This window comes from Phycodurus eques, chromosome 22 (assembly GCF_024500275.1).
Source record: "Phycodurus eques isolate BA_2022a chromosome 22, UOR_Pequ_1.1, whole genome shotgun sequence".
In the NCBI taxonomy this organism is placed as follows: Eukaryota; Metazoa; Chordata; class Actinopteri; order Syngnathiformes; family Syngnathidae; genus Phycodurus; species Phycodurus eques.
Window position 1 is genome coordinate 6,242,005 of NC_084546.1, and position 27,429 is coordinate 6,269,433.

The 27,429-nt window shown below is 47.6% G+C and overlaps 1 protein-coding gene across 3 annotated transcripts in view; it reads right to left on the reverse strand.

Annotated features, from left to right (window-relative positions):
• Position 1: 1 nt before the first annotated feature.
• The window catches only part of chst11 (carbohydrate (chondroitin 4) sulfotransferase 11), a 49,402-nt gene continuing 21,974 nt past the window's right edge, over positions 2–27,429 (reverse strand). For all 3 annotated transcript variants that reach the window (XM_061667151.1, XM_061667150.1, XM_061667152.1), the window contains 3 exons: positions 13,512–13,597; positions 2,964–3,193; positions 2–2,677 (listed from right to left, as the gene is read on the reverse strand). In XM_061667151.1, coding sequence (XP_061523135.1) covers positions 2,053–2,677; positions 2,964–3,193; positions 13,512–13,595 — 939 coding nt within the window. In that variant the 5' untranslated portion in view covers positions 13,596–13,597 and the 3' untranslated portion in view covers positions 2–2,052. The remainder of the gene's footprint in view (positions 2,678–2,963; positions 3,194–13,511; positions 13,598–27,429) is intronic.

A 27,429-nucleotide genomic window follows, 5' to 3' on the forward strand; every position in this document is an offset into this window, starting at 1 on the left:
GAAAACCCTGGAAAAAAAAAAAAGCCACAATATTAGGAGGAAAAAAGTTATTACATGTATTAAGTTGGATTGTTCGGACAAAAGTGGGAAGAAAAGTACAAGCAAATGTTCAAAACTTAACAATATGAAACCAGCAGCATGCTGCTGCTGCTGCTGCTGCTGCACAGAATAACGTCAGAGTATAAAGTCTCAACTATAATAGGGTGCGGAAGTCAAGATATGACGCGAATAAATTAAAATTCAATGTTACAAGAACACACAAAAAAAAAGGACATTTCCAGGAAAAATCCACTTGGCAACTCGGCTATCGGGACGAGCTGACGGCGCTGTCAACGATCGACTACATCTCCGAGTCGCCGCTTTTCTTTAATTGCACTTATTGCATTCCGTTGCCACGCGGAGCCGCCCGCTGACCGGCGTGAGGTGCAACAGCCTGGTCGCCCCCAGCCTTTAGACCCAAGATAACCCAAAGCAGCCGGGGTGGGCTCCGGCACCCCCCCGCGACCCAAGTCAGGATAAGCGCTTCAAAAGATGGACGGGCGCATGTCGGTAACGCTAACTGGATCGTACTCAACGTGAACGGTGGGATTCCTCATTTATTTGTTATTATTATGTTTTACGCTACTTTTTCTTTCACATTTGACCAATCCGACGGCCCCCAGCCGACACGCAGGCTCAAAACCCCCTAACCCGGAACCGCTGGTGTCAAATAACCGCTCGTTGGGTCGGGCCGACTTTAGGAACGCGTCGGGTTACCCCAATAACCCATTTTGGCTTGTTTTTGACCCGGCCGTTTTGAGAGTGTCGTTTCTCTTAAATAACATTTGAAAACAAATAAAAATCATTCTCTTAATATCGTCCTTTGAAATTCCATGACTTTATTTTCTTTTTAGCGAGGCCCTCACCGCCTTCCTTCGTAGCGTTGAAGCGTAAAGTACAAACGCACTAATGCTTCGCACGTATTTGCGACGGGGGACTGTACACATAAACAAACGCCTACAAACCGCGAGCCTACTTGAAAATCCTTTGCGTGTCCCGTTGCGCTTCGAGCGCTGCGGTGGTCCGATAAGTCCATTACAATAACGTTCATTCAAATTCAAGAGCGCTCGCGCTGTACATAATTACGTGTCGGAAATAATGCTGTAAAGTCAAGCGCAAAAGAAAAGAACAAAACAAACGGCAATAGATGGCTATCTCTTTGACTTCGACGCTGGAGTGGTTTGGAATTTACAAAGATATGTCCGACTCCTTATCTGGCCCCCGTGTAATATTGATTACGTAAGAGCGTGTAATGCACTTCGCAGTGTGACAGAGAGACAATGTAGTCGTTTACCTAACGCTAATCACAGTTACGAGCGGGAGATACGGCCTGCGATTCTCGGGTACAACCGATACGAGCGTGAGTTCCGAAGCGACGTGCGCGCGCGTGGACGTCGACGGGACAAAATCGTACAAACGCGACTCTTTACAAGAGCTCCGTTCCAGAAAAAAATAACCCCGCCCGATTCGATACTCGCTCTCATTTTAATCGTTTCCATAATTATCGCCGTCTCGCGTACAAAATAAGCACAAAGAATGTCTCGGTGAGTCCGCGGGTTTTACGAGCTCCAGTGTCTTTAAAACCCCGCGCCGTCCCGTACGAAGAGACGGGAGGGTTAAGGGGGCGTCGGGTGTCGCTCGGCGCTCTTTCGCAAATTTGCCCGACTCGGGCGTCCGACCGCCGAATAGGAGGTCGCGACCTTCGAGGCGGGCCCGCCGGGAGTCGAACGGTGGTGGCGGAGGTCGGCGGCCCCGGGACGCGGGACGCGACGCGTGTCGGATGGATTGGCGTCGGGGTGCGGGCGACGGTTCGTTCGAAACCCGCGAGGAGAATCCTTAGGACTCTTCCGGTCTCGTTCCCGCGCCCGCATTCTGTCCAAAAACCAGCTCATTTGACATTCTATCCGGAAAATAAGTGCACATTGCGCAGTTGTTTCGTTCGAGTTTGCCCGAAAAACACTCCCGACTCCAACGAGACGGCCGCCCCCTTAAGAGTCCCTCGCTCGGCGCTCCCTAGTCCAGCCGGAGGTAGCCGGGCGTGGAGTAGTTGAACATGAGGAAGTCCAGCTTGTAAAGCTGGTAGAGCCGGACCTGCTGCGCGGCGCTGATGTTGCCGAAGAACTGGGCCGTCATGGCGTCGGTGGTGCGGGTGGACTTGGCGTAGCTGGGGAAGCGCAGGGCGTCGCCGACGCCGGCCAGCCGCAGGACGTGGTTGGCGTCCTCCTCCAGGGTCTCGTACTTGCCCACCAGGTCGTAGTGGACGTGACACGGGTGGCACAGCTGGGAGACGGTCTGCCAGTGCTCGTTGAGCGGGCCGTCGCGCCGGGTGGCCGGGTCGGCCAGGTACTCGGCGAACTCCTCGAACTTGACGTCGGCGCCGTTGGCCAGGGCGTCCCGCGTGGCGTTCTTGCGGTAGCGCCGCACGATGCGCGTGCCGAAGCGCTTGTGGAAGGACGAGTTGTACTTGAGGGTGAACTTGTTGCGGTAGGCGGACACCAGCCTCTCGAAGGGCTCGCGGACGAACAGGAACTTCAGGTAGTTCTTGAGGCGGTGGTTGATCTCGGCGATGCTGTACTGGTTCAAGGTCTTCAGGTTGGACGGGACGTGGGCTTCATTGGACGGGATTTCCATCGGGTCGCTGCGGAAGACAAGAACCGTAAAACGGGGATTTAGCCGGTAAGGTCAAGGTAGGCGGCCCAGTCAAAGATTCTGGGTTCAAATCTCACTTTGGAAAAACAGTCAACCCTTTCGCCCCGACCGCCGCAGTTCTTTTACGGCCGCGCTGCACTGGACCGGATTGCCTAGAGCGACCGAGAAATGCCGAAGCCCGATCCCGAGGACGGCGAAACTAAATTCCGACGGGTCGGTCCGGAAACGCCGCCGCGATACCCCGAATTCCTGGTTGCCCTTGCTTCCGCACCCACCTGTATTTGCCTCGGCCCGTCAGCACCATCATGACACGCTTCCAGTTGGTACAGGCCACCTTGGGGACGTAGCAGTAGATGAGCTCGTGGTCCTCGTCCACCACCAAGTGTTTGAGGTCTCCCGGCGTGAGGACCCGTCGCTTGCGACTGGACGCGCTGTAGACCCGACAAGCGTCCGCCACCCGGTCCCTTCGGCTCTGGTGGAGGACGGCCGCTCCCGACAGCTCGGGCTGCTCGTGGAAAGACGGGCGAGACAGAAGATCAGTGGGAGCTTTTTCGAAAATATCGCGCGACCTCGACTTGACGGTTTCATTCCTTCCACGACCACACTTGCGACTCAAATCATTTGTAGCTCCAATCGACTTTCCCCAAATTAATAAACGGATGCACCTTTAATCTGATTTGTTTTTTTCTCCTTTTCATGATTTCATGATTTCAATCATTCGGCATCATCGCTTTTCCTCACTTTCTTAGGACTCGTGGTTAACAAATTTCTTTTTGAGGGTGGGGGGGGAATACAGGCACAAAAAAAACACAAATGCCAGCACAAAACGCAACAAAGTACCGCCGCTGAGAGGTCAACGACGTGAACTCATGGCGGCCAGATGTTGCGAAGTCCGCTGCCGCCATCTACTGGTGGACTGGCTGAATCTTACGCTTAAGTCGAATTTGAAGTTACAAAAAAAACTTTTCACCTGAAACACTCTTAACTCGGAACCATTTTGCGCAACATTGGCTACGCTCACACAAACGAACGAGCTACGATGTCAGAATGTTTGCCCGACAAATTGAATCACGCTCAGTTTTGATGTGATTTTTATTCACGTGGATGTGACTAAGTTTCAAATGTGTCGGCACGCTCACGTAAAGAAGGCATCCCCACCGCTGCGACCGTAATAACGAGCGTATCGTTGAATTCACACGACGCTCGCGTTGTCCATCGACCCCGAGCTTTATCGTCAGCGCTCCCGTCGCATTTCGACGGCTGAGGTATTGCAAATTGCATCTCTACTGCGTCTCGGATTGAAACGAATGGCTTACTTTTGGCAAGATGGAGAGCGCCAGATTGGAAAATGTTGTCAATCGTTTTTTTAAATTAATTTTTGGGATTATCCCCGCAGTCACTTTGCAGGCTCTGACAGCGATTGCTCCGTGGGTGTTTAGGAGAACAACTGAGGAAATCGAGGAGAGATATTGAGCGTGAAATCCGCGGCGCTGATTCAGTGCTTTCCTCAACGGGGGGTCGGAGTTGATGCGGAGTTTTCTTCCTCTCCGTGGCACTATTTACCACCTGGCTTCAAATTCCTCCACAGGGCAGTGCCCCCCTTTCTCCCTGGAGGAATTGAAACAGATTGTCACGCCACCTGCATATTTCCCATCGCCGACAAGCGTGGCCTTTCAGTGCGGCGACTGCGGCCCGCGTTGGGAATTTTCCACAATGACGAAATTGGAACGTAAACGTCAATGAAATGAACGGTTTTTTTTTGGTTAGCCAAAGGCATATATTAGGAAGAAACCCATATTTTATACACGTGTGTATGTTTTGCCTGTCTATCCATCCATTTTCTGTACCTCTTATCCCTCCATCCCATCTGACTTTGGGCATTTCCCACCCCCAAAATTCTAGCAAAGACTTTTGAACGGGTAAGATTTTGCCTTCATGAATCCGTTTGTGCTGCACAGGATAATACAATACAATACTCTTAACAACGCCGTATTTGAGCCCTGTTTGTATGAAAGCTTAACATGTTTTTACATTCGTCTGATCCTTTTATGGGAATTAAATTAGCAAACTGTGCTGATGTTTTCCTAATCCCATAATTTGCATCCTGTTTGCTAATTAATTGGGTACAACTTGCACAAACAATACACGGATCCTTGCTCCCTTTCGTCAAAAAAAGCTTCCGAAGCCCCGCCGCGTGTTTCTTTGTCCCTGACGTCTTGTTGTGGAAATCTCACTAAATCTGATTTCAACTGTTTCATTCTCACCTTTGCCTGTCATATCGCATCAAACCGCCCCACTTAAAGGCTTTCTGCCGGGCGCGCGGGACGACGGACTCCGAACGTCTCGTTTTTCCTCCCTATTCGCGGCGCTGCGGACGTATCAAACAGCGCAGATGAAAATCTCCCTCTTTTTCTATTCCCGCAGACACGTCAGCTATAATTCACACGAAAGGAGCAGCGAGCGCGGGGGCCTCGGTCCCGGAAGGAGGGCCGACGGTGTAATTAACGATGCGGAGGGAATATCCCCGTCGGCAAGATAGGACACGTATTATCTCCTCTAGCGCGGGATCCGTGAGGACGTGATGGGTCGATACGGCGGCGGACGGAGCCTCGATGGAGGCCGCTGACCTTTGGCCCCGTCGACTTGTTCCCGCGAGGGAGCGTTAAACAATTAGCGACCGATTCGCTTGCGCGCCGCTTCGCTAATTCAGCCGCGACTTGCAAATGTCCTTCCGAAGACAAAAAACACGGCGTGGGGGGTCCGGTAGCGGCGTCCCAGAATACGATTTCATCTCCTATTGCTCGCAAACCTGCGGCGGTTTCCCCCCTGAGCAGCTCTACGTGATCGATCGCTTGCGGACTATTGATTTCGATGCCGTGGGAGCTTTTGTTCTTTCCGGAATAAAAGACATGAAGCTTCGAGCGAGAAGGGAAAATAAAGTCCTTAAAGTGTACTGCTGACTTGTAACACCAGTGATTTGCGTTACTGGCATGGTCACGCCATGAATTAAGCTCTTTAGTCAAGGCACCGCTGTGTGGTTTCAATAAATGTGTTTGATTCTCTTTTCCTGTGTGGGTTTTACAGGCAACTTCGAGTGGGACTGGCAAATAAACGGCTTGAAGCACGCACGCTTCACCTCTTATTTGGAGAAGTCTGTGAGTGAGGGAGTGAAAAGAGGAATATTTAAAAAGTGTCTTTCAATAAGTATTTCAACTGTAGAAAAACATACCATCTTTCCGTACATTGGATTAGGGGTGGATCTGGAAGGTATCCCCCCCCTGCGATAAACAGGGCGGCGGTTTTCTAATCCGCTCATCGGCATCGCGTATCCCAAAATCCAAACTGCACGATAAAGGACTGAAGACAGCGCGGCTCCGTATGTCCCATTTTTTCATTTCCTCGCTACGGCATATTTATTGCCCCCGAGCGTTGTTATGAATGTGAAATCGGCACGGAGCGGATGCGTCGCGATCACCTGAAAAAGCTGCTCCGTCTGCAGAGGATGAGGAAGACGGCTGGAAATAATGGCCTGACGTGGACCGGAGCGAGAAGATTTGGAGAGGAACCGTATTTCAGTGCGCGTTGAAAGACGCTTTCCAAAGTGGGGATCGTATCATCGCAAATACTGGAAAGAAGGCCGATCGTTTCAAGATACACTCTCTTTTAACTGTCAGATTGTTCCAGTAGAAAAACATGTTTTTGTTACGTCTTGACACCAAACTATTGAAAATGAAAGTTAACCCCAACAAAACCCACTTTTTGTCTGCCTTTTTTCGCCCCTTACTGACGAAACACGTTCCCGTGGCCTTCGTTATAGTCAGATAAACGCTACACTTCGACCTGACGGCTGCGTTGTGCAGAAGGCGCAAAATTCAAGGCCCCGCCCGCGTACAGCACCTCCACGTTTTCCTCCTCGCTAAACTGTGTCTCTCAATTAACCGACTGCATCTTTATTTTGGAGCGGCTCCAATCTCATTTGCCTGGAATTGCAGATGCGCTCCCAACCTGGTGCATCGCTGATGGATTCAGCAGACGTTTCATTGTTTTCCCCGGAGAGTCTTAAGACTCTCTTGTGTCAACTTTCTATAAAGCAGACCCAAAATAGCTGCTACTGGCACATTACTCCACAGAGGAATGTATACCGCCAAAAAACGTGTAGCTGTGCGCTGTGCGGATTACATTTACCATCAGCTTTTTCCATGAGTGGTTTCAAAACAGCGGGCAAAAGAAGAAAGAAATTCATATATGCGTAGCACTTTCCTGTGAGTGGAATGCTTCAAGTTGGCTGCAGGAGTAAACCCCCCCAAAAAATGGAGGTTTGGTGTCATTTATCTTTGCTGTCAAAATCACATAATCCAATAAAGTGCTGCGAAACTTCCCCTTGCGCTTCAGAGCCGAACTCGGCTGAGCACTGCGGGGTGCTCTGCTGTATTATCTGTGACTTTGAGCGTGTACGGCTTTAAAAGGCGGGATCTGGCCCGGTGAGTGACGTGGGCGTCAGCGAGCGAAAGTGTGCGGTCGGCTGGCTGTTAAGCGGCCCGGCTCCTCGAGCGACTCGGCGGCTGGTGTACGAAAAGTGCGGCTGTGTCTGTCCTGGACGACTTGTGGGTGGGGCCGTTCCGTGACGATACATCGATACCTTCCCTGGCGATGGCGAGCGAAGATGCGCTGCGAGGCACGGCTACGGGAAACTCCTTCCGAAATCTGATCTGTGTGCACCTTGTTTGCTTATTTGTAGCTCGTCTCTTTGCTTACAAGCTGACAAGTTATGGATACGTGTATATCAAACAAAAAGAATGAATATGATCTTCTGTCTGTGCCCTGCTCCGCTCACAAGCTGGCATTCGTTAAGGACAGGCGGGAATAATGATGCCACCGTAGCTTAATATGCAGTCAAATGTTCGACAAAATAAGATGCCTCCACGAAGCCAAAGCCTGTTAAACGGCGGCACGTTTCTCCTCGCCATATCGTCCGAACGTCCTGAGCCAGGACACGTCGGGACCCTCGAAGAATTCCTTTATTTACTTTCATTTCAGTCGAGGAGCGCCGTGTTGTTTTTGCCCCGACCGTTGACCTCTTTCATATTCGTGCGGCTCGACACAAACGCAGACGTCTCCCGAGCCGCTCGGCGTTGAGTGGAGTCGGGCCGGGAATGTACTTTCGGTTAATGAGCGCTCCGCGCCGTCGCCGGACGCCTGCTCGGGCCACTGTCGGACTCCGAACGGACTACGTTCAAATTCAAAGCGGATGACCTGCTGCCCGGCTTGCCCGCGATGCATCTGATCAACAAAGCTGATAACAGAAATGCGGACGTGTCGTTCGTCAAACAAGCAAGGCCGTGATAACTCTCGTGCCCATTTAGGCTTTTCTGTTTCTCAAGCTGCGGCCCCCCATACGACATGTTCCGAATTGCCTTAGTTAATTATTGAAATGGTAAATATACCGCTAACCGTGATCCCAAAACACTTCCATATTATGACAAACTTAGCTTGCAAGGTTTCCGTTAAAATAAATAGATTAAAGATGATTGGATTTTGAAGTGCGCTCAAGTGCGAAGACCCTGCGTTACAACCGCTAAACTTCCGACGTACAAAGACATAGTTCCCTGACGCCGATTACTACTTTCCTATTAGTCAGGCTTTTGCCACCATCTTGTGGCATCTCAATAAGTGAAGCGTATAAGAGCCAAGGATGGGTTCCGCAGGGAAAAAAAAACACAAATTAATGAACTCGCTGAAATGTGACTCGTGAACTGCCAATAGGTGGGGGTTCGCTGAAAATGCTTTTTTTTTTTTTAAATGTTTTTATTCTTATTCATTTTCTCGAGCTTCAGCGCCTCCCGTGAACTCTGGTGCGGTGCGCCGCGTGCTAAAAATCAATCCATTTTGCCCCAAACAAGTACGGCTTTCGGCAGCTTTAAAAATAGCTTTTCTTTATTTTATATCCTTCTGCCGCACCTCGCTCCTTTAAAAACCGCTGACGTAAACTCCATTTTCAGCTCGTCTATTTGATAACACTGCATACGATGTAGTGTAGCTGTACCCCGTCTACTTAGGTTATTACTTGCGCTTCAATTAAGAACAAAAATGACAACTTCTAAAGAACGTACAAACCAACGAGCGTGCCCGCCGTCCAAAACCGGCGTTGAACTTTTTGACCGAAAGGCCGAAATGAAAGCGTTACAGCCGCCAATCTACAGAATCGTTATACCCGAGCTGATCTCGATATTTTACATAAGAGGCCTACAGGGAGGCGGCGAATGGACATATGTGTACGGGCTCGAGCCGAAAAGCGTCCCTGCTGCGTTCCTGTAACGTGGCCGAACAAACACGTGGGGCCTATGGCATCAAAGGGAGGGAGGAACGTTTTGCTGCTGAATAAACAAAGAAATCCATGCTAGAAAATCAAATGTGAGAGGAGAGGCTGCACGTCTGAACAACTGAGCTCATTTTATGTTCCAAACAGCCTCCCCGGATCAAAGACGTTAACGATAATAATCAAAGACTCCCGAGTCTTCAAAAGACATTCATCCTCCCGCAAGGTACCGCTGAAACGATTCGCAGCGGCTCTGACGCGGACCGAACACGGACGTGTCGCTTCGGGGCAGAACAAAGGCTTCTGCCGCTTCGCTCCGTCTCATACGTGTTAAACTGTGATCGATCGCAGGAACGTTCATACATTCATTCGGTTACAGCCTATTGTCTGCAAATAAACATCCTTCCATAAATTTAGCGTGCGGCAAAGCTTGTACGCGTGTGCGCCGATGCTCGCGACCGCGGGAGTTGCCGCGGCCGGTCCAAAGATCCTTGGTGGTGGATTTGGCGTCACCGCGGCGACGATACCTCATCGCGTGCCAGACGACGAGCTGAAACTTTAAGGGTAGCTCCAAATCAAATAGTTGTCCCGAATTTACGGCCTGATCGAAAATCACGTTGCTTCAAAGTACGAGACGAAGTTAAGAGTGAAAATTTCAACTCCGCCCAAACCAAGCTGTAACTCTGTGCCGCTTTTAACTCATTCATCTCACTGAGCTTCGCTTATTTGATCATCGCAGAACAAAGTGCCTAGTGCGCTTGCTCTTCCCCGTGAATAATATATACGTGGATGCGGGCGTGGGGCCTCTGCGCGCAAGTGTGGGGACCGGCGCTTTTTGCACGCGCCGTATAGGAGGGCGTCTCGCCGAGAGAAAACGGAGGACGTCATTACGGCGCCAGTATCGAAGTGTCGATTCTCCGCGGAGCGAGGCTCGGTTACCTCTCGGGACGCGAAGGGGAGGAATTAGTCGGCTGGAGGTGGCCCTGGAGGATTTTCCTGGTTTCCATTTACAGCCATTCGTGACCGGTGCTTTCTGTCATATTAGTAAAACTAAAGCGCCGAGTCATCGTGTGATCGTTTTGCTTTTTCGCTTGGGGCCGGTTCGCTTGTCGTTTCAGGTCATCGGGCTCCTTTAAAACGGCGGTCCCCGACCTCTTTTGCGCCCGGACACCTCATTTCTTTCAACAAAAATCACACTGTCCGCACCACAAGTCACAACAACCATTGTGTGGCAGAACGGTGTTTTGAAGGGGGCGTGGCCTCGTGACTTTGGTTTGGCCGACTGCAGCTGCTCGTGAGCGTTTCCGAAGCCGTAAGCTGGACCGCTCGGCGTTTTACAAATACGATTCACCGTTATGAATGAGCGGGAGCCCTGCACTTGTTTCTTTTCAACCGGCCGGTCCAATCTTGGGGTAACGGGCGACAATCGCAGCCGAAGCGCGTTAGCCGAACTCCGCCGTGCCAGTTTTTTTGGGTCGCAGTCATTGAAGGAAAATCCCGCTTCGCAAAGACAGGATGCTGAAAAGTTTGGAAAGCTTAATTGCCTGTCGCCACATATTACGCAGAGCCGGCTTGGTGCGTGACAGCGATAATTAAAACTGAAAAGAATTTCAAGTCCATTCCGACTGCTGATGTAGTCTCTTAAATGCTGATTTCTTTTTCTCATTTGGCCTTTTCCCCTATCCAAACGCATCTTTTCGCTCATTTTAACTATCTTGTGGGCTTACTTTTTATGGATCGTATCACGCGACTGAGACGAAAATGGGATTAGTTTCTCTGTGCAGTCAGGTGCTGGCCCGAGGGCCGGCGGTTGGGGACCGCTGCTTTCGAATGTGTTTTTCCTAGGCTCCAAATAGGACTCTGGCAAAAGGGACTTCCGCCTTCTGTGGAAATTTCCAATTTCCATTCCAACATGTGACTAATTAGAGGATCCAGTGTCCCGAGATGGATTACAGCTTTTCTTTTTTTTACTTTTTTCTTTTTTGTGTAACAAGAAACACAACCAGGCTACTAATTCCAACCACAATTCAGAAAGTGATGTCAGAATGTGGCAAATTTCGATCGCCAATGGCAAATTAAAGGGGACGTTTGTAAGTATTCCAAATGTGAGCGTCATTCATACCCGCTGAAATTAGAGGAAGCGCATTCTCAATATAAATCGGCTCGCCGACTATTTCTGTGTTATTTATGTACGGTAATACCTCCATCCGCCCATTTTATCCACTACTAAAATGATGAATTATGATTATTACTCTTGAATTGTAAGTGTCGAGCACCTCAGCTTCAAGTGCGCTGTTTTTCTTGTCAAAGCGAACCGAGCATCTTTGTCTTCCTTACCGCTGGAAACCGCCTCAATCCCCGATGACAGTCGAGCCCACGTTCGCCTCCGGTCGTCCTCCGCGATAATAACCCGCGCCGACAGCTCGCGTGCATTTGCGCATCATTTTCTCCGAATCGGCGTTTAATTGCGCCCGCCCGGCTCGGTAATAACAGCGTCTGCGGGCCTTCCCCCCCAACCCCCAAAGTGAACAAAGCGGGCTCTTTGGAGGGAAATAACATGATGGTCTACATGATATCTCCTGACCTTTGTGGCCGCTTGCTTTGAGCATCTAAACTAATTCTGATTTTAATTATGATCAATGAAATGCGTGGGCCTGGGGGTGCATTTAGCCTTATTTGAATGTCAAACACAATAATCTCCTTTTTGTAATAACTTTACATTCAAATATCAGCTTCCAGATGACCTTCGTAGCGCACCGGCTTAGAAAAAAGTTAACAGGGTCTCTGCCATTGCCGACCCACTGCATTTATAATACCGGTGGGCCAGCCAGTATTATCCGAATGATATATAATACCATCAACAAAATAGAGTGAATTATTTGAGCATTAAAATCCTCTTTATTCAACATACACGTTTTCAAATTATTATTTTTTTCCCTTTTACCTCACCTCCGAGCGACCCCGGCCCATCTGTCCGATTTACAAACTCAAGCGTGACCCTTGAAGCGCAAACGTTTGCCCGCCCCTGTACTGGAATCTAGATGGGTGGAAACAGTTATATACTATCCGAATTGTTCGACTTCATTCCCATAATAGTCCGCCTCTACATCAAATCTTTAGCTTTCCTTCAAACTTAACCACTTGAGCAAAAATGCCCCCCCCCCGGCATCCTCCAAGTCACAGCCAGTCGCTCACAAAGACGTATGAGCGCACGCGCGAACACACATTGATACGCCTCTCTCCTGACCTCAAGCGCCCGGCTCTAGTTTGCTCTGGCTGCAGCCAAATTCCCCCCTCGTTCACACACTCGACCGTATCAATGGGACTTCACATGAGGGAGGACGTGTGGAAAAAACCCCGCGCTGAAAATGAGTGCCCCTGTGCACCTTCTCTCATCTCAGCACAGTCACAATAAGACACCGGGCGCGTTGTGATAAATGACCAGTGGAGAGAGAGAGGGGGAAAAAAAAAGAAGAAAAATCTCCGGACCGAGGTGGGTATTATGCAGAGAGCTGCGTGAGTGGCTGAGGACAGCGTCACGCGATAACGACGCGGCGACGAAAAAAAAAAAAAGGGATCCGATCCGTCACTGTGATAGCGTCGCCTTGGGCCGTTTGCCCGTCAGCCACACCCCGAACAACCGAGAGCGGAAACTCCAAAGTTCGACACGATCCCTTCCCCGGCGAAGCGACCCAAATAATTCCAATTCATTCCAACCGTCGCCATCATAAAGCATTTATCAACGCTACGGGCAACCCTTTAAGTCACACGTTCGTAAAAATAACTACAAAGAGAAGCGCAGTTCATTGCGGGAAATACCTTCCACACCCGCCCGCATCAGCTGAAAAGCCATGATAAACTCTTCGAAGTAGAGAGGTCGCGGGAGGTCAATCGCGATATAGCGGGTAACACCGTGTAGTTAAATAAAGCCGAAATAAAAGTAAAACCACTCACCCGGCGGACAAGTTCGAATGAAACGGAATGATGAAGGAACATTTTCTTGGTCCATTAATTCCAAGCGCTCTGCCATCGGAGTCCCTCCCGTACTCGGCGAGCCTCGGTATATTCCGGGTTGCCCGTTCGCAAATTCACCGATTGTTTGGGGGAAACCGATCCTCTTTTATTTGCTGAAAAACTATTCGCTGTTTTTGTACCCGGGCCACGTCTGATATAAAGCTATGTTGAAGTGAGTGGAGGCAGGCCGTGGAAAAACGTGCTTCGAGCCATCGTCTGGCATAATATAAGCTATTAGAAATCTTGCTGGGTGGGCGTCTTGTTCCTTGCAGATTTTTGCTTTCTCTCTCTCTCCTGCATTAGCCGCCAGACAGTTGAGTTGCGTACGGTATATGTCAAAATGCTCAACTTGTACCATAAACCTGCTCGGGGGCCTCGTCGGGTCACAACTCCGACAGCTGGCCGAGGGCGCCGAGAACAAACGAGAGCCGACGAAGGCCACGGGACGCGGACAAATACGAGAAACGTGAGGTGAGAGCAGATGTGTTCCTACCTGGGAGGGGTTGTAGAGCTCCTGAAGGGCGTTGCGGGAGCCTTTCCCGCAGCAGCCTTCCGCCGCAAACGGGTTCCTGCGCATGACTGCAAAACATAGGGGAGACGCCAAATAAGAACCGAGGACTTTTTCACCAAAAATGTACCGAATATTAGACTGTTGAGGAGTTTCATTCGGTTTTACTTGCTGACGTGAAATTCCGTCCACCAAAAGTAGAGAGAAAAACAAAAAGTCACAAGAAGTCATGCTGTCAAATAAAGTTGTACATTTTAAAGGGATCGTTGGTCATTTCCAGGGGTCTTTAAAAGAAACGTCTCAGGAACACATTTGGACAGACTGCGTCAAGTTAAAAGAGCTGTAAAACTGACTGAAGAAGAAGAAGAAGAAGAAGAAGAAGCCCTCATCTCCCCTGAGCGTATCGACACAAGCCTTCACCTTGGCTGCGACGAGCATCCCCGTGCAGACAACTGCGCTTGTATGCCGAGCTCAAAAGCTGCAGTTCATTTGACCGACTCTCGGCTCTTTTTCGCAACCTGATACGCGGCGCTAGCTACTCAAACAAAACCTCTCCTCTTACTCTTGGTGGAAAAACACCGACGGGTGACGCAGAAGGAAGGAAAATAACCCACTAATGAGAATCCAAATATGATTATTTTTTTGCAGGCCTCATGGTCATGGATGATGAGCATACGTCACCTCCGTCGAGACACCTGCATACAAAATGGCGCAGTCGCATTTCTGGATATATTTCCATTCGGCGCATCTCTGTCGGTTAACCTCACTTGCTCGACGTTTGCGTCGGAGCCTTCGACTTGAAACTTTTTCCTTTGGTTTGTGGGAGGATCAAGCAAAACCCACTCATGGGGAATGCGCAAAGTCCCCGCAGAAAGGATGCCACCTTGAGCCAAACTTGATTAGAGGCTGGAATTGAATATCAGGACAATGTTTATGACTCAATTTTATTGCGATCGCGTGTACAAAATGTCTTTAAGCCCCATCACGGCGCTTCAAACGCGTGTCATCCCGACGCAAAACAAATACGCCAAATACGCGAACAAATAATGTCGTGCTCTGAACTATAAGCAATTAAAGGAAGTAGGACATGATTTCAATTCAAACGAGCATCTGCCGTGTCAAAGTCTCCGAATCTATATTTGCTCACGCCACGCACCTGCCGGTGCGCTCAACTGTCAATTTACAAATCTGTGGAGTGCAAACATGCAAATCTGTCTTTGCCTCCCAGCCAGCGCCCACTCGCTGTTAGCGCACGTCGTCTGCGAAAGTCCACGGTTTGCTTTTATGGCGTGCTAGTCTTTGCTGCAGGGATTCAAGCGGAGAAGGCTTAAGGATTGGAAGGACGGAAGGGAGGCGACGTTGATTGGGACTCTGCGTGAACTGCAGTTCAATAATTGCTACCGACAATAACCCACTCAATTATACGATCAGTCGACAATTTGACCAGTGGAGCGTCGACAGTGGAAGCATGAGCAACCGGAGCAAGTCGCTGAAGCTTCTCAGCAGTAGTTTATGGAAGACTGCAATTATGAGGAAAAAAAAAAAAAAAAAAAACTCATGCCACACTGATCCAAAATATCTATTGTTGTCACCTGAAACTATGCCCGTCAAAACTAAATCCTGGGTGGGCTTGTGTTGCTGTAAACGCCACTGGAGACTAAGAAGAAAGGAGGGGGAAAAAAGCTCATCTTTTTAATCCTTTTGTTCTCAAAGCATGCATAGTAATTTACACACACACACACACACACACACACACACACACACAGGCATACGAACGATTTAAATATATCCACACAATGCTTATCACAATGTTTTATGTTGCCTTCAGGTACACGACCACACACACACATGGACAAAAAAATAGAATGACGCTGCCTGATCAGCTTATTATATTGCATTACTAGTGATTTGCCATCTGTTTAATGCACGTGCACACCAAAACAGGTGTCGCCATGGAAACAGCATCACTCGCCTCGCCGTGCTTTACCTGCACCTCCTGGCCACGGGAATTAAGGAAGCACGAGAGTAAAGTTAAAAAAGGACATTTTTGCGATTCGGCACAGGGATTTTGGGTGCTAAGCGATTATTTTTAAGTGAGGCGCAACACGCGTAGACAGACAATATCATAATACTCATGCATATATTCTTTATACATTGAGAGACTAATAAGACTGCAGTTTACTGAGTCAGTTGTGAAACTAACCCCTTTGTATTAAACCGCCCCCTGGTGGTCAGCGCGCACACAGCAGACGGAGCAGCACAACGTCTGTTAAATTGCAGCAAACAATGGGTCAAAAACTGTTTCTGTCTTTGCATTGTATTTAATGATGTCATCGTCTTGGCTCAAGGCACCGCTCCACAAAGCTTTTAGCGAAGTACCCGCTTTTACTCAATTTTCGCTATTCGCGGCAGGGCTCCGTTCCGATCCCCCATCATTGGAAGGGGTTCGCTGTTAGTTCCGTTCGTTATTATCAACCCCCACCTTTAAAAAACCCATTCCCCGCTGCGTCACTCTTCATCCTCCCCTCCTCCTCCTCCTGCCTGTCTGCCATAATGCTAATGGTGAATTTGGCGGCCTACTGTTGCACCGTGAAGCTAATAGAGTGGGAGCTGCGCTTGACAGCGATGCACAGAAAACTCTATAAAACACACACACACACACACACCCCAAAGAGCCAGCTTTGATGCCCAGTCACGTGACACTCCACCCCCTGCCTTTTCTGAAATTGCGCAAAAACATTTCGCCTTTCGATTTGTTGGCGCTTTTAAAGAAGCTGGCCGGCTTCCGGCTCCACTCTGTCATCCAGTGGCAACCTTCGCGTCCTAGTAAAACTTAATGACGCGTCCCGCAACGCAGCTCTTCTGTGGGCCGGCGTGGCACCGACCAAGGTCAGAGGTGGGCGGACGTCACGATACAATCTTAACAGTGCGCGTGTCTCGGCTTGAAGGGGGAAAGGACAAAGAGGTGACATCCCATCAGAAGCGTCGTCTGCCAATGACACCGTCCAAGATGCCGTCAATCAAAACGGCCGCAACGTTCCTTTTGGCACGGGCCGACGAAGGGGGGCTGTGCGATGACAGGAGATGACGACCACGACGTAACCCGCTCAACACGCTATAACGGTTTATGACATTACCTACGCGTGTACTGTGTCATAAAAATACTGCATTTTCTCCTACAGTGGCTCGGGGACAGATTTTATTTGTTAAATGTATATTATTCAATATTATTGTAAGGCACTGTAACATTATGCACAGGTTTGAACATAAACACTGCGCTTAACTCTAAGGCTAAAAAAACTACACGCCACATTTTCACAATCACTGTATAACAGTATATATTAAAAATATACAGTATGTGAGCATTATTTTATACATTACATCCTCGTGACAGCTGTCCACACTTACATGAGACTCAACACATTCAGTTAAACTACATGTCCAAATGGTTGTTGTTGTTGTTGTTGTTTTTTAGAACAATAAAATGGCTCTTTAAAAGTTTTAGTACCAATAATCTTTTCGTAGTCAACCTTGTACGCTTGGAATGGAATTTTAAATATTGCGAAACATTTGCTTACCCCAACAAAATAGTTGTATGAAGCTGCTTATATTGATAAAAGGCAATGCAAATGTGCTTTTTATTCTCTCCTCATAGTGTTACGCTACACGTTCCAACAAGGCAAATCATTAATTATCTGCAATGAAATCATCCTAACTCCCAGGCTAATGGCAAATATAGCTAGCCGATTTTGATTCGGCGTCCATTGCCGCCAAAACAGACCATTTCACCAATCCAACTTTTCAATCCGCGGATAATAAAACAAAACACATCAATTGTTAATTCAAACCATGTTTAATAACGAATGTCGCTGGAGCCTAAGTGTGTTAAATCAGGGCAATTGGCTCCTGTGTTGGGTAGTACGAAACAACAACAACAACATGCTCAGTCAGGGCTCGGCAATCACGCGCAACATCTGCCGCCGTCTATCAGCGGAGGATTATGGGCCTCTGGAGAGAGATTAATTTGTGACTAATCTTACCTACACAGCGGGACAGGGCGGACAGCCACTTCGTACTGAGCCACACGCGCGGAAAAGTGATGATTGGGACTAAACGCGGGCACACGCTATGACTTGAGATGGGGATGAATGTGTGTGCGTGTGTGTGCACAAGTGGTGCCTAGAAGTAGAGATACAAATGATTAGGGATGTTGGCACAACTTCATTGAACACAGCTAACGAAGAACTATGAAGAAGTAATGTTTGTGTGTGCGTGTGAAGCTGATCAAGTTTCCAGTGAAGGTTGGCAGCGTGTGGCGGTAAAAGACGAGCAATTTGGCCTCCAGCAGACGCCGCTCACCTGAGGTTGGCGTACACGGCCGGAGTAAGCCGAGATGCCGTCAGATAATGCCGCGCTGCTTTTACAGCCGGATATAATCTGGCAGACTGGAAGTGTCAATCAAATCGGCTAAGCAAGTTTTTCGACCAAAAGTGTTCTAGGTAGTCATCATTATGCACATTTTTCACAATTCCCACGTGTCTTCATAAAAAGTCTTTGCCAAAGTACACAAAGGATAAAGAATTACATCACGCTGTTTTGGGGGAGAGTGCAAAGGCAGCTTTTGTTTCCGTGACGACTTATTTAAGTAGGTAGGTAACTGGTAAAAAAAAAAAACAGTGATGCCCTGGAAAATGTAAAAACAACAAAAGACTGCCTTCATTTTGTTGCTGACACATATTTTCCCAAATTGTGTTTGAATCCCAAGTTATTCGACTTCTCAGGTCCCGCTCCATCGAAAACTTCGGCAGCGCATCCTGCGGCACGAGCGCCTGACTGGACCTAAGCGGACGTTTCGGGCCGGTTCGACACGTGAGCCGTGCCGGCCCGGCTGGTTTTCAAGCGGAGATCGAGGCGAGTTCGCGAGCAAGGGAGCTAGTTTCACTTTCAGACAGCCTCTCATTCATTTAACACGAGCGCGACTCCATTATTGATGCGCTGCTCCTGCGCCTTGTGGTAAGACTGTACGGAAGCTACGCAGAGATAACCTGGCCGCCATCCTGAGTATCATTGCTTTAAAGGGGACATAAGTTGACTTTTCAATTGCTCGTGTGCAGTCAGTCGGGTCTCCGGATTTCAGTGAGTCGCTCGCTCGCGTGAGACAATGTTCATGTTTTGATGCAAAGATTATTCTAAGGAGTATTTGGTATCACTGCACAGGGGATCGGCAAATGTATGCGTCTCGACAAACGTGTTTAATGAGCGCGATGAATACATTCTTGTTTGTGTGAAACAGTATTTTGTAGCTCCGAGGCATCTTTCATGAATTAGCTTCATTATAAAATATACTCATTATAGTTTGTTAAGAGAACAAAGTCATCACTCTGTATTTAATAAGAACATCTCATTGTCGGAGGATCTTCAACAGATTTTTGGGTTACTTCTTCCTCCGTTTCTACTGGCCGTAAAATTAGGAACACCTGCACCATTAGTGGTAGGTAGAAAGCGGTCAGAAACTATTAGTACGGCTTGCAGTGAGTAAGCACATCGCGCGTCTGTTCTTTCCATTTTCAACGCTTTTAAAAACCTCTGTCTAGTCTCGGACCGTGACATCACCGCCGGGTTTTCCCAGGACTCCAAAGACACGGCTGCCCGCTCGCTGCCTGAGTCGCTTAGTCGCAGACGACAGTCAGCGCTACGGGGCCACAGGTGTTCGGAAAACCTGGACACGTGGCAGACGCGTTGACTCGCGTACAATCGCCGGCTTTTGACACTTTTGGAGAGGTTTGAATTCACTAACATCAAACGAACCCCTGCGCAGACCAAATATCGTAATGCACGACTATTACAAATAGTAATGCAATGACTACATTTGATCTTTTCAATTTTATTATGATTTTATTATTTCTATCTAGGCACTTGAAAGGAGCGTGAATGGCTGTTGGTCCATGTACGCTCTGCTTTTGACTGGCAACCCGTCCAGACCACCCAAAGTCACATGGGATCGTCTCCGGTTACGCGTGACGAAACCCTAAATGAGGACAGTCGGTATAGCGAACGGATGGATGTAGAACACTATCACGGGACACTGCCAAAAGTCGGACAAATTTTGAAGTGACAAATTGTTTTCATAGATGCGGTTTCAGTGAACGAACGCCGATTTTGACGGATTACAGGAAGTACGCCCGTGCTCCGAGCTTACGTTCCGCCACTCCGCTGGAGCACTTCCTCTCGCGCAAATATATGTCTTTGTGGCTAACAGGGGGGGCGGTGGAAAGGCGGTCAGGCGTGAGTCGATTCGGTCGGAAGGTGCTCAGGCGTGGAAGAGTCCCCGGTCACGAGACACGCCGGCTGGAGGGAAGCGGAGCAGACTGTACGAGGGGAAAAAAAACACATGACTGCGTGATGCAGACGCTGCGGGGGGGTCACGGGAGCGAAGGATGGATACAGACGGGGTAGTGCACCGATTGAACTCGCTCAAGCGTTTTCAGTCATGGACACACATTCCGTGTCTCACTGCTTGGGAGTGAACAACCCTCAGCCTCTTTGCTCAGCCGTAAAGGAGCGAGTGAAGAATGAAGAACCGGTATCTGATCCCTGTGGCTTGATTGCGAGCTGACAAGTCCAACCGCTGTCGCAAGGGAAGGACGGCCGAGGGGCTGCGAGAAGGCAGTAACGCTTAATTCGACTCAAAGTCAAAAATCATTTGAGTTCTCCTCGGTCCACCGCGTCGGCACTCGGGGGTCCTTATGCATAAAACATCGAGAAAAAAATGCTCTCAGTTGCAGAGAGATTGTGAGTAATTCATGAGTTCTCAGCCCAGAGACTCCTTTAAGGAAGGGCTCTCTGTATTGAGCGGGGATGAGGACATGTGGGAGCTGGCTGTGCTAAAAGGACTCTTTGCAGGGGTGCAAATCAAAAGCGCATTAAGTTGCTTCAAAATATACAAAGATGGCCTCTGTTCAAGTCAACATAGCCCAAACACTTCTCACCGATCAAAATTGGGAACGGTGGCGTTTGTCAGGATTCCATGTTGAATACAGAGCAGTGATTCAATGAGACATTTGTTTTTTCAATGAGAAAGTCTTTGACAGCTTTCTGTCCGGTACTTATTTAGCCGTTTAAAGAGGGCATGACTCCCATTTTTCATCGGCCGATGGAGAACAAATGATTGAGCCCTACGAATTCCGCCTAGCAACAAGTGACCGCACGAATGCTAAAGTGCAACATAACCATGAAAACGTACCCGAGAACATTCTACTCCACCTACTTTTTTTCAAAAGTTTGTTTCAGTGGTGAAGTTTTACAACTAATTCGTAGCCTTTGTTGTGTGATTCATAACATTGCCGCCGGTGCCGGATTTAAAAAAAAGAAACCAGAAAAGACGATAATCCGGAAAGAAAGTACTGTAGATTTCTCTGTGTGTCGTCTACCAAAGTGCTTGGTGCCCTACCGGTCTTCCGACTCAGGCTTTGCTTGAAAAACAACCTTCCAGGCACCCCCTTTGGGAGCCTCTCCCATGCAGTTAGAACTGAAAAAGACTTTTGGGGGGGGGGGGAGGAAGAAATACATCCATACTTGTATACCGGCCGTCCCATCGGATTATTCTGCGTAGGACCGAAAGGCGTTCGTTACATCCTGAATTGACTGCAACACCGTGGAACCCAGCGATGAATTCAATAAGGAAGAGGGACACGGAAACCAAAAGACGTTCACTGATTATTTCCATCCTTGGTAAGGGCCTGTCATTTTGCTGCTCAACCTTTGGCAATGCAAACATAAAATTGCATCGTGTACTGAAATTTGAATGCAAATATAGGTCAAACCGCATTCAAACATTAACTGCACCGCTGTGGCTCCCGTATTCCCGATTATGTCCACGTTGCGCAAATAATGAGCAAATTCTTTACAGTAAGTAGCCACACACATTCAAACCTATTGAACTGAGTCATCGGGAATCATTTAAACGATCGCGTCCTTCAGTATTAAACGGCTCTGAAAGATGCATGAGGTCATGAGCGACAACTTAGAAAAGACACCCGGCATCCCTCACTTATAGTCGAAGCGGCACGAAATGATGAAACGCCACAGACGTACACGCAACAGTGTCGCTGCAGGACTGCACAACCAAAGCACAATATTTGGAAAAGAACCGGGGAAGAGGCCAATCCAAAGTGAGAAAAGATCGTCACCCCAGCTCAACCAAACAATAACATTGCATTTGTCAAGTCAATTCAAGCACATCATGATCTTGATCTAATGCCTCTATTCTCCTTGGAAACAAGGTCACCTTCAGTTGACCGGGCCATTCTTCAGTCAGAATATTCACGAACGGAGACTCATGTTACAGCCCGAGAGATGATTGACGCCACGACGTGTCTGTGGAGGTTAGCAGCCGCGTGAGAAGCCATCCGGTCCTTAAACCTGCTGTAAAAAAGGTCAAGACCGCCCGATCGTAGAGTTAATAAATATATCGCGGTGTCCTTGTTCGGTGGTGCAAAAGAAAACCCCAAAAAATTGTTTGAGGCGATACACGAGCGGAGACTGAGAATGCCTGCGGCAATAGAGATCCTGCTTAGAGTCGTGTCTTTGTTGCAGCTCAGGAGGCTTATTTCTCGGCCAAACGACAACAAGTCCGCTTGATCGTCCGCATTCTCAAAAAACTGCTCTACTGAGTGCCGATATATTTTTTTTCCTCACCCTGGCCTTTTCCGAGCAGCTTTTATCGGATCTCAATTACGGCCGAAACGATTAATCGAATAACTTCGATAATTGGATTACAAAAACAGTTGAAGCAAAATCTCTGTCTCGAAGCTGATCGATGATCATTTTTCCGCATGAACAAATGTTACTGCAGACTCACGACCCACTCCGTGCAGTAAGTTGGGGCAATGGCGGCTAGCCAGGAGGAAATAGTACGTAAACGACACAATGAAATATTTCACGCTTAAAGAAGAAGATAAAGTGCGACGCGTCTACTGCGAAGCAGAACTAATCAACGTACCACAACAGCACGTCTACGCTCGCCAACGCATGGTATGGATGGTAATTTAATATAGCCTAACACCGGAAGTGAGAACGTATTGCAATACTGTTGGATTTATCTTACCAAACATTATAATGAATAAACACAAAAGGAATGAAGACGTTGGTCATTTTACTCATGGGAGATTGTTCAGGTTACAGCCTCTCAACACGCTCTAAACAATCTCCCCCGTCGCTCCTACGTTTATTTGAAAATAGGAGGGTTCTACAAGACATAATGTTCTCAGCATTAAGACACAACACAAAACATAGGACCAGACGACACCTGTCCCGTCCCCGACCATATCCGATCACGTCCTTGGTCAAGGCGCCCTTCCATCAAATGTTGCTGAGTCATCTTCTTGAAGGCGAGACATCTTTCTATCTAAATATTGTCCGTAATACTAATGCAAGCTACTAATGCAAAATACTAACGCAAGCTAAGCAAATCAATGATAACTACTAAAATATATCTAACAAATACCCCCACAAGGGGTCAAGGATAGACACCGCCGCCGGCGTGCTTTCAATCAATTTATTGCGCAAAGGGTAACAAAATAGACTCGTAATAAGCGCTACGGCCACAACTGACGCTCAGAGACTCGATCCGCAGACTAGCTAGCCTGAGCTAACGGCCAACATCGTTCTCACAAGGCCGGACCTCACCACGCGCTTTCAAAGTCACAGATGGAGAACGTTTGGGTGGCAAATGTAATACCTGCCCCTCACGTGCATATTTTGCATTGGGGTTATTGTTTATTCATGCAAAATATATATTTTTAATCCAATTACTCCATTAATCAAAGAGATAATCTGTAAAATAACCCATTCTAAAAAATATATTTTAACGCAGTGGCTGTTGTAGTAGTAATGTAACCAACGGTCGACCGAACAAGAAGATTGTTGCGGTGTCGACATTTGACAATTTTTTGTCCTACACCCAAGACAAAAATGCACCATTCCTATTTGCAGCCCGCCACGATGTGCTGCCCGGTTTGTGGCAAAAACCTCACGATTGTCTCTGCAACTGTCCGCTATAATTACTCACACTTATATTTATAGAAATGGGCGCAACAGTCTCATTTTGCTGACAAACTCATCATCATCGTCATATGAATTCATTGCACTTATCTGGGAATGTTCTAAAGACACAAAGTGGCAGTCGCTGCGTTACGTCTGGGGGGGCTGGCGGGGGGAATCATATGACAGCGAGCGTGCGAGAACATGAAGCATTTTACGACGTGCTTCACAATGCGCGCCTCTGTGCGCCTGACCTTTGAGCCACAATTGGGGTTTTATTGTCGCTAATTAGACACAGCGATTGGAGGATAATTAAAAAAGCATGCCGCTTAATATCCAGACGGGTGCCGAGTCCGGCTCATAATCACGGCTACATTTTCCGACAGAAAGCTTTCTAATAACACAAATGGTTTTCAATAACATAATGAGACAGGAGCACTCCAATTCAATTCCCCGTTCCCCCTACACAGGCAAACGCTTTTCTCAGGAGAGATAAACAACCATAATACGAGGCTTGATGATGCAATTGCAGGGGGAATCTGGATTTTTTTTTTAAATTACTTATGGTTATTTTAACGAGTCGCATGAATATAATATGCCCAAACGGCATTGTAAAAAATGGTGTTTGTTTCTCAATTTGTACTTTTAGGAAAGCATTTCAGAGACTTCAAGGCATAAAAATAGATCCACACAACACAAGATTGGAAACAGAAGATTAATAGAGATTAAATCATCATTACTTTTCCCCATCGTCAACCAAGCAAATTTTGTTTTGATTGCCTCCAGCTAATCGAAAATGTGATGACTGAAATTTGCCAGGTTGTTCGAGTCCACCATTTTGCCGTTAAACAACCCTCATTAAGTTACCCTTGTTAAATTGCGGTCAAAATGCACAACTCTGCATCTTATTTGACCGACTCTCACCAAATAGTTTATGTGCAGGAGCACCGCGAACATTAACATTAACTCGCGCTGCTTTTTACAACGCATCCTGTGGAGATGTGAAGTGTCTCATCTCGACCTCCCTCTTGGTGCTCCGGGCCCTGTGAATGAAGTCAAAGCCATCTGCTGTACAGAAGGGTCTACTGTACAATAGGAGAATCAGCATGTTAGACCTGCGTCGGGAAGCGCAACAGTCTCGTCCGAGGGCTGTCAGAAAGGTTCCGGGACTGGTGTCACAAAAGCTATCTTTTAAACCAAAACTATAAACTTATCCCCTCCGATGCGGCCCAGACGTTCAAGCGACACGTCTGCAACGAGATCCTGCGGCGTTTGCGCACCATGATCGCATTGCGCTGAGCCGAGAAGAACGATGGCCGTGCCGCAGCGACCTCCCTATTCACCCGACCGACCTGCCTCTGTGTGAAGAATCCTTCTAGAAGTGCACGAAGCTGTGGCAGAGAAGGCCGGGGAAGCGCGTTAGACTCCATGGCGGATTACTTCGAAGGAGAAAACTGGTTGATTCCAGTGGATTTGAAATATACCGTTACTGACACATTTCGGAAACAAACAAAAAAACTATTGGGAAACCTGGAATTTACAGTTGCTGATGTACTTTGTAGTACGTTCCAAATGTGTTTGGGGTGAGGGGCTCGGGGGAGTCGTTACATACAAGATATTCAACGTAAATGACTCAGGTGTATTTATTGTAATGAAAACCGCACGTTGAACTATTTGGAGTGGATGTCATTTCAAATCATAGCCCTTCTGTCAACCGCACGCGTCACGTGTGTTTCCGCGCTCTCTTTTCGATCGGCGTCATTTCCTCGTCCCTGCGCTGTTGACACAACGCCTTCGTCTACGTCAGCCGCTGTGTGCCTACACTGAGCCTTTTCAAGAGGAGCGAGCGAGTGACCCAGAGAGAGCGGAGTGGAAAGCCCGAGTCAGCAGAAAAAGGCAGAGTGTAAAATATCTGATGACATTCTGACAAAGCAGAAGAGTGTGTTTGTGTGTGTGTGTGTGTGTGAGTGAGTCAGAGTTGTACAAGGCTACGAAACCAGCGGTATTTCAGACACTCTTTCACACGTCGCCGAAGGACTGTACCTACAATGTACTGTTTCTTAAATATATTTTTACATTCGGACAGATAAGTCATATTTTAATGTGTACCCTGCGCCTCGCCTAAAGTCGACTGGGATAGGCTCCAGCTCACCCGTGACCCTAACGAGGATGAGCGGTATAGATAAAGGATGATGAATAATTTTGTTGTATTTCATCAAATTAGGGATAAAATAAGCAATTGAAAAAAAAAAACATAGCACGACACTGGGAAAAAATTCACTACAGTGTAGTAGTTAGTTCACAGCTTTTGTAACAGTGTAAATTTACTGCACCCTCAAAATTACTCAACGGACAGCCGTTAATGTCGAAAGAACAGGCAACAAAAATGACCGCACCCCTCAGTGAAAATGTCCAAGTTTGGCCCAATTTGCCCAATTTTTCCTCACCGGCGTGACAAGGTCTGAATGAACGGTGAGAACGGGAGCAGGTGTGTTAAATTTGGTATGACCACTCTCACATCTCTTATGTACAGTATTTATATTGAAATATTTGCAATGCTATTCTAGTTTTGTCTTACACTTTAGTTTGCTTAGACCAGTTTGATTATTTAAGATGAATTTATTATGGTAATTCTTAGCGCTGTGTGAAGATTTACGATGGCAAAAAAAATGTGTGAAGTGTGGCTATGTGAATATGACCCATTGTCAGTGTGCGACCCGTGATATTTTAGGATACGTACATTACAGGATTTAAAACTCGGCAAGAAAGGGTTGCATTGAGAACCTGACGTTATGCGCTAAGTGTTCACGATGCGATTGCAAGAGTGTAATATATACATTAGAGTCTTTTTAAGTGGAGTGAATGTGATGCAAAAGTGTTTGTGGGAGACAGACAAAGATAACTTGTGAGGTAAGAGCCCCCACTGGGTCAAAAACCACAGTTGTTCCATTTGAGTGCTTCTGTTCTAAAGTTATCCGTCTCATGTGGCGGTATGTATGTATACGATCGTTAACGCAATCGCAGGCTTACTGTTGTTGTGGAAAAAAAGTGTTCTTTCCATATAACTTCAGAATACTTTTGGCTTGACTCACGTGATGAGTACTTTCTCTTAACAGTAATAAGTACCTATTGGGTACGAGGCCATTTTCCGACACTCGCTTGTTTGCCTTTAGCCGGTATCCCATCATTCTCTGGGGCGTGGCCCGTGCGTGCGATAAAAGGGTTTTTGACTGGTGGAGGAGGAGGAGGAGGAGGAGTTCAGACAAACCTCCAGAGAGGCGCAGCTGCCCTCGGGGACTAAATTTAGAGGTGGAGAGGGGGAAAACAAAACAAAACAAAAAAGCAAAAGGGCTTTGCAATCCAGAAGCAAGAAACATGGTAGGGACAAAAGATTGATTTAGAAAAACCACAAAGGCAGAGTCCACAGAGACCCAACAGAGAAGATAATAAAGACGGTCAGAGTATTTTCTACCTACACAGTCAAGTGGAGGCAGCCCCTGTGGACCACGACAGCTAGATTTTGAAAAATTCTGATCTTTTACTTTCATGGGTTAAGTGTCAAAACAGCCACCTTCCCCACTTCATTCAAAGTTCAGTCTCACTTTTTTGCGATTGTTATCACCAAATGTCTCACTCCGACTGCCAGGAGTTCCTTAGTAATCGCCCTTACCTCATGAGTCACGCGAGTAAAAATGTTCCAATATAGATTCTAACCTGGATCGCCTGATTATAAGGCAGTCGGACGAAGCACTACACCGCCGTGCTGCCCCGAGATGTTAATTGAAAAAAGTAAATTGCTTTAGAAGGCAATGGGTCAAAACACTGAGGTCAAATAACAATATGTAAGTGATCAATGATGCAT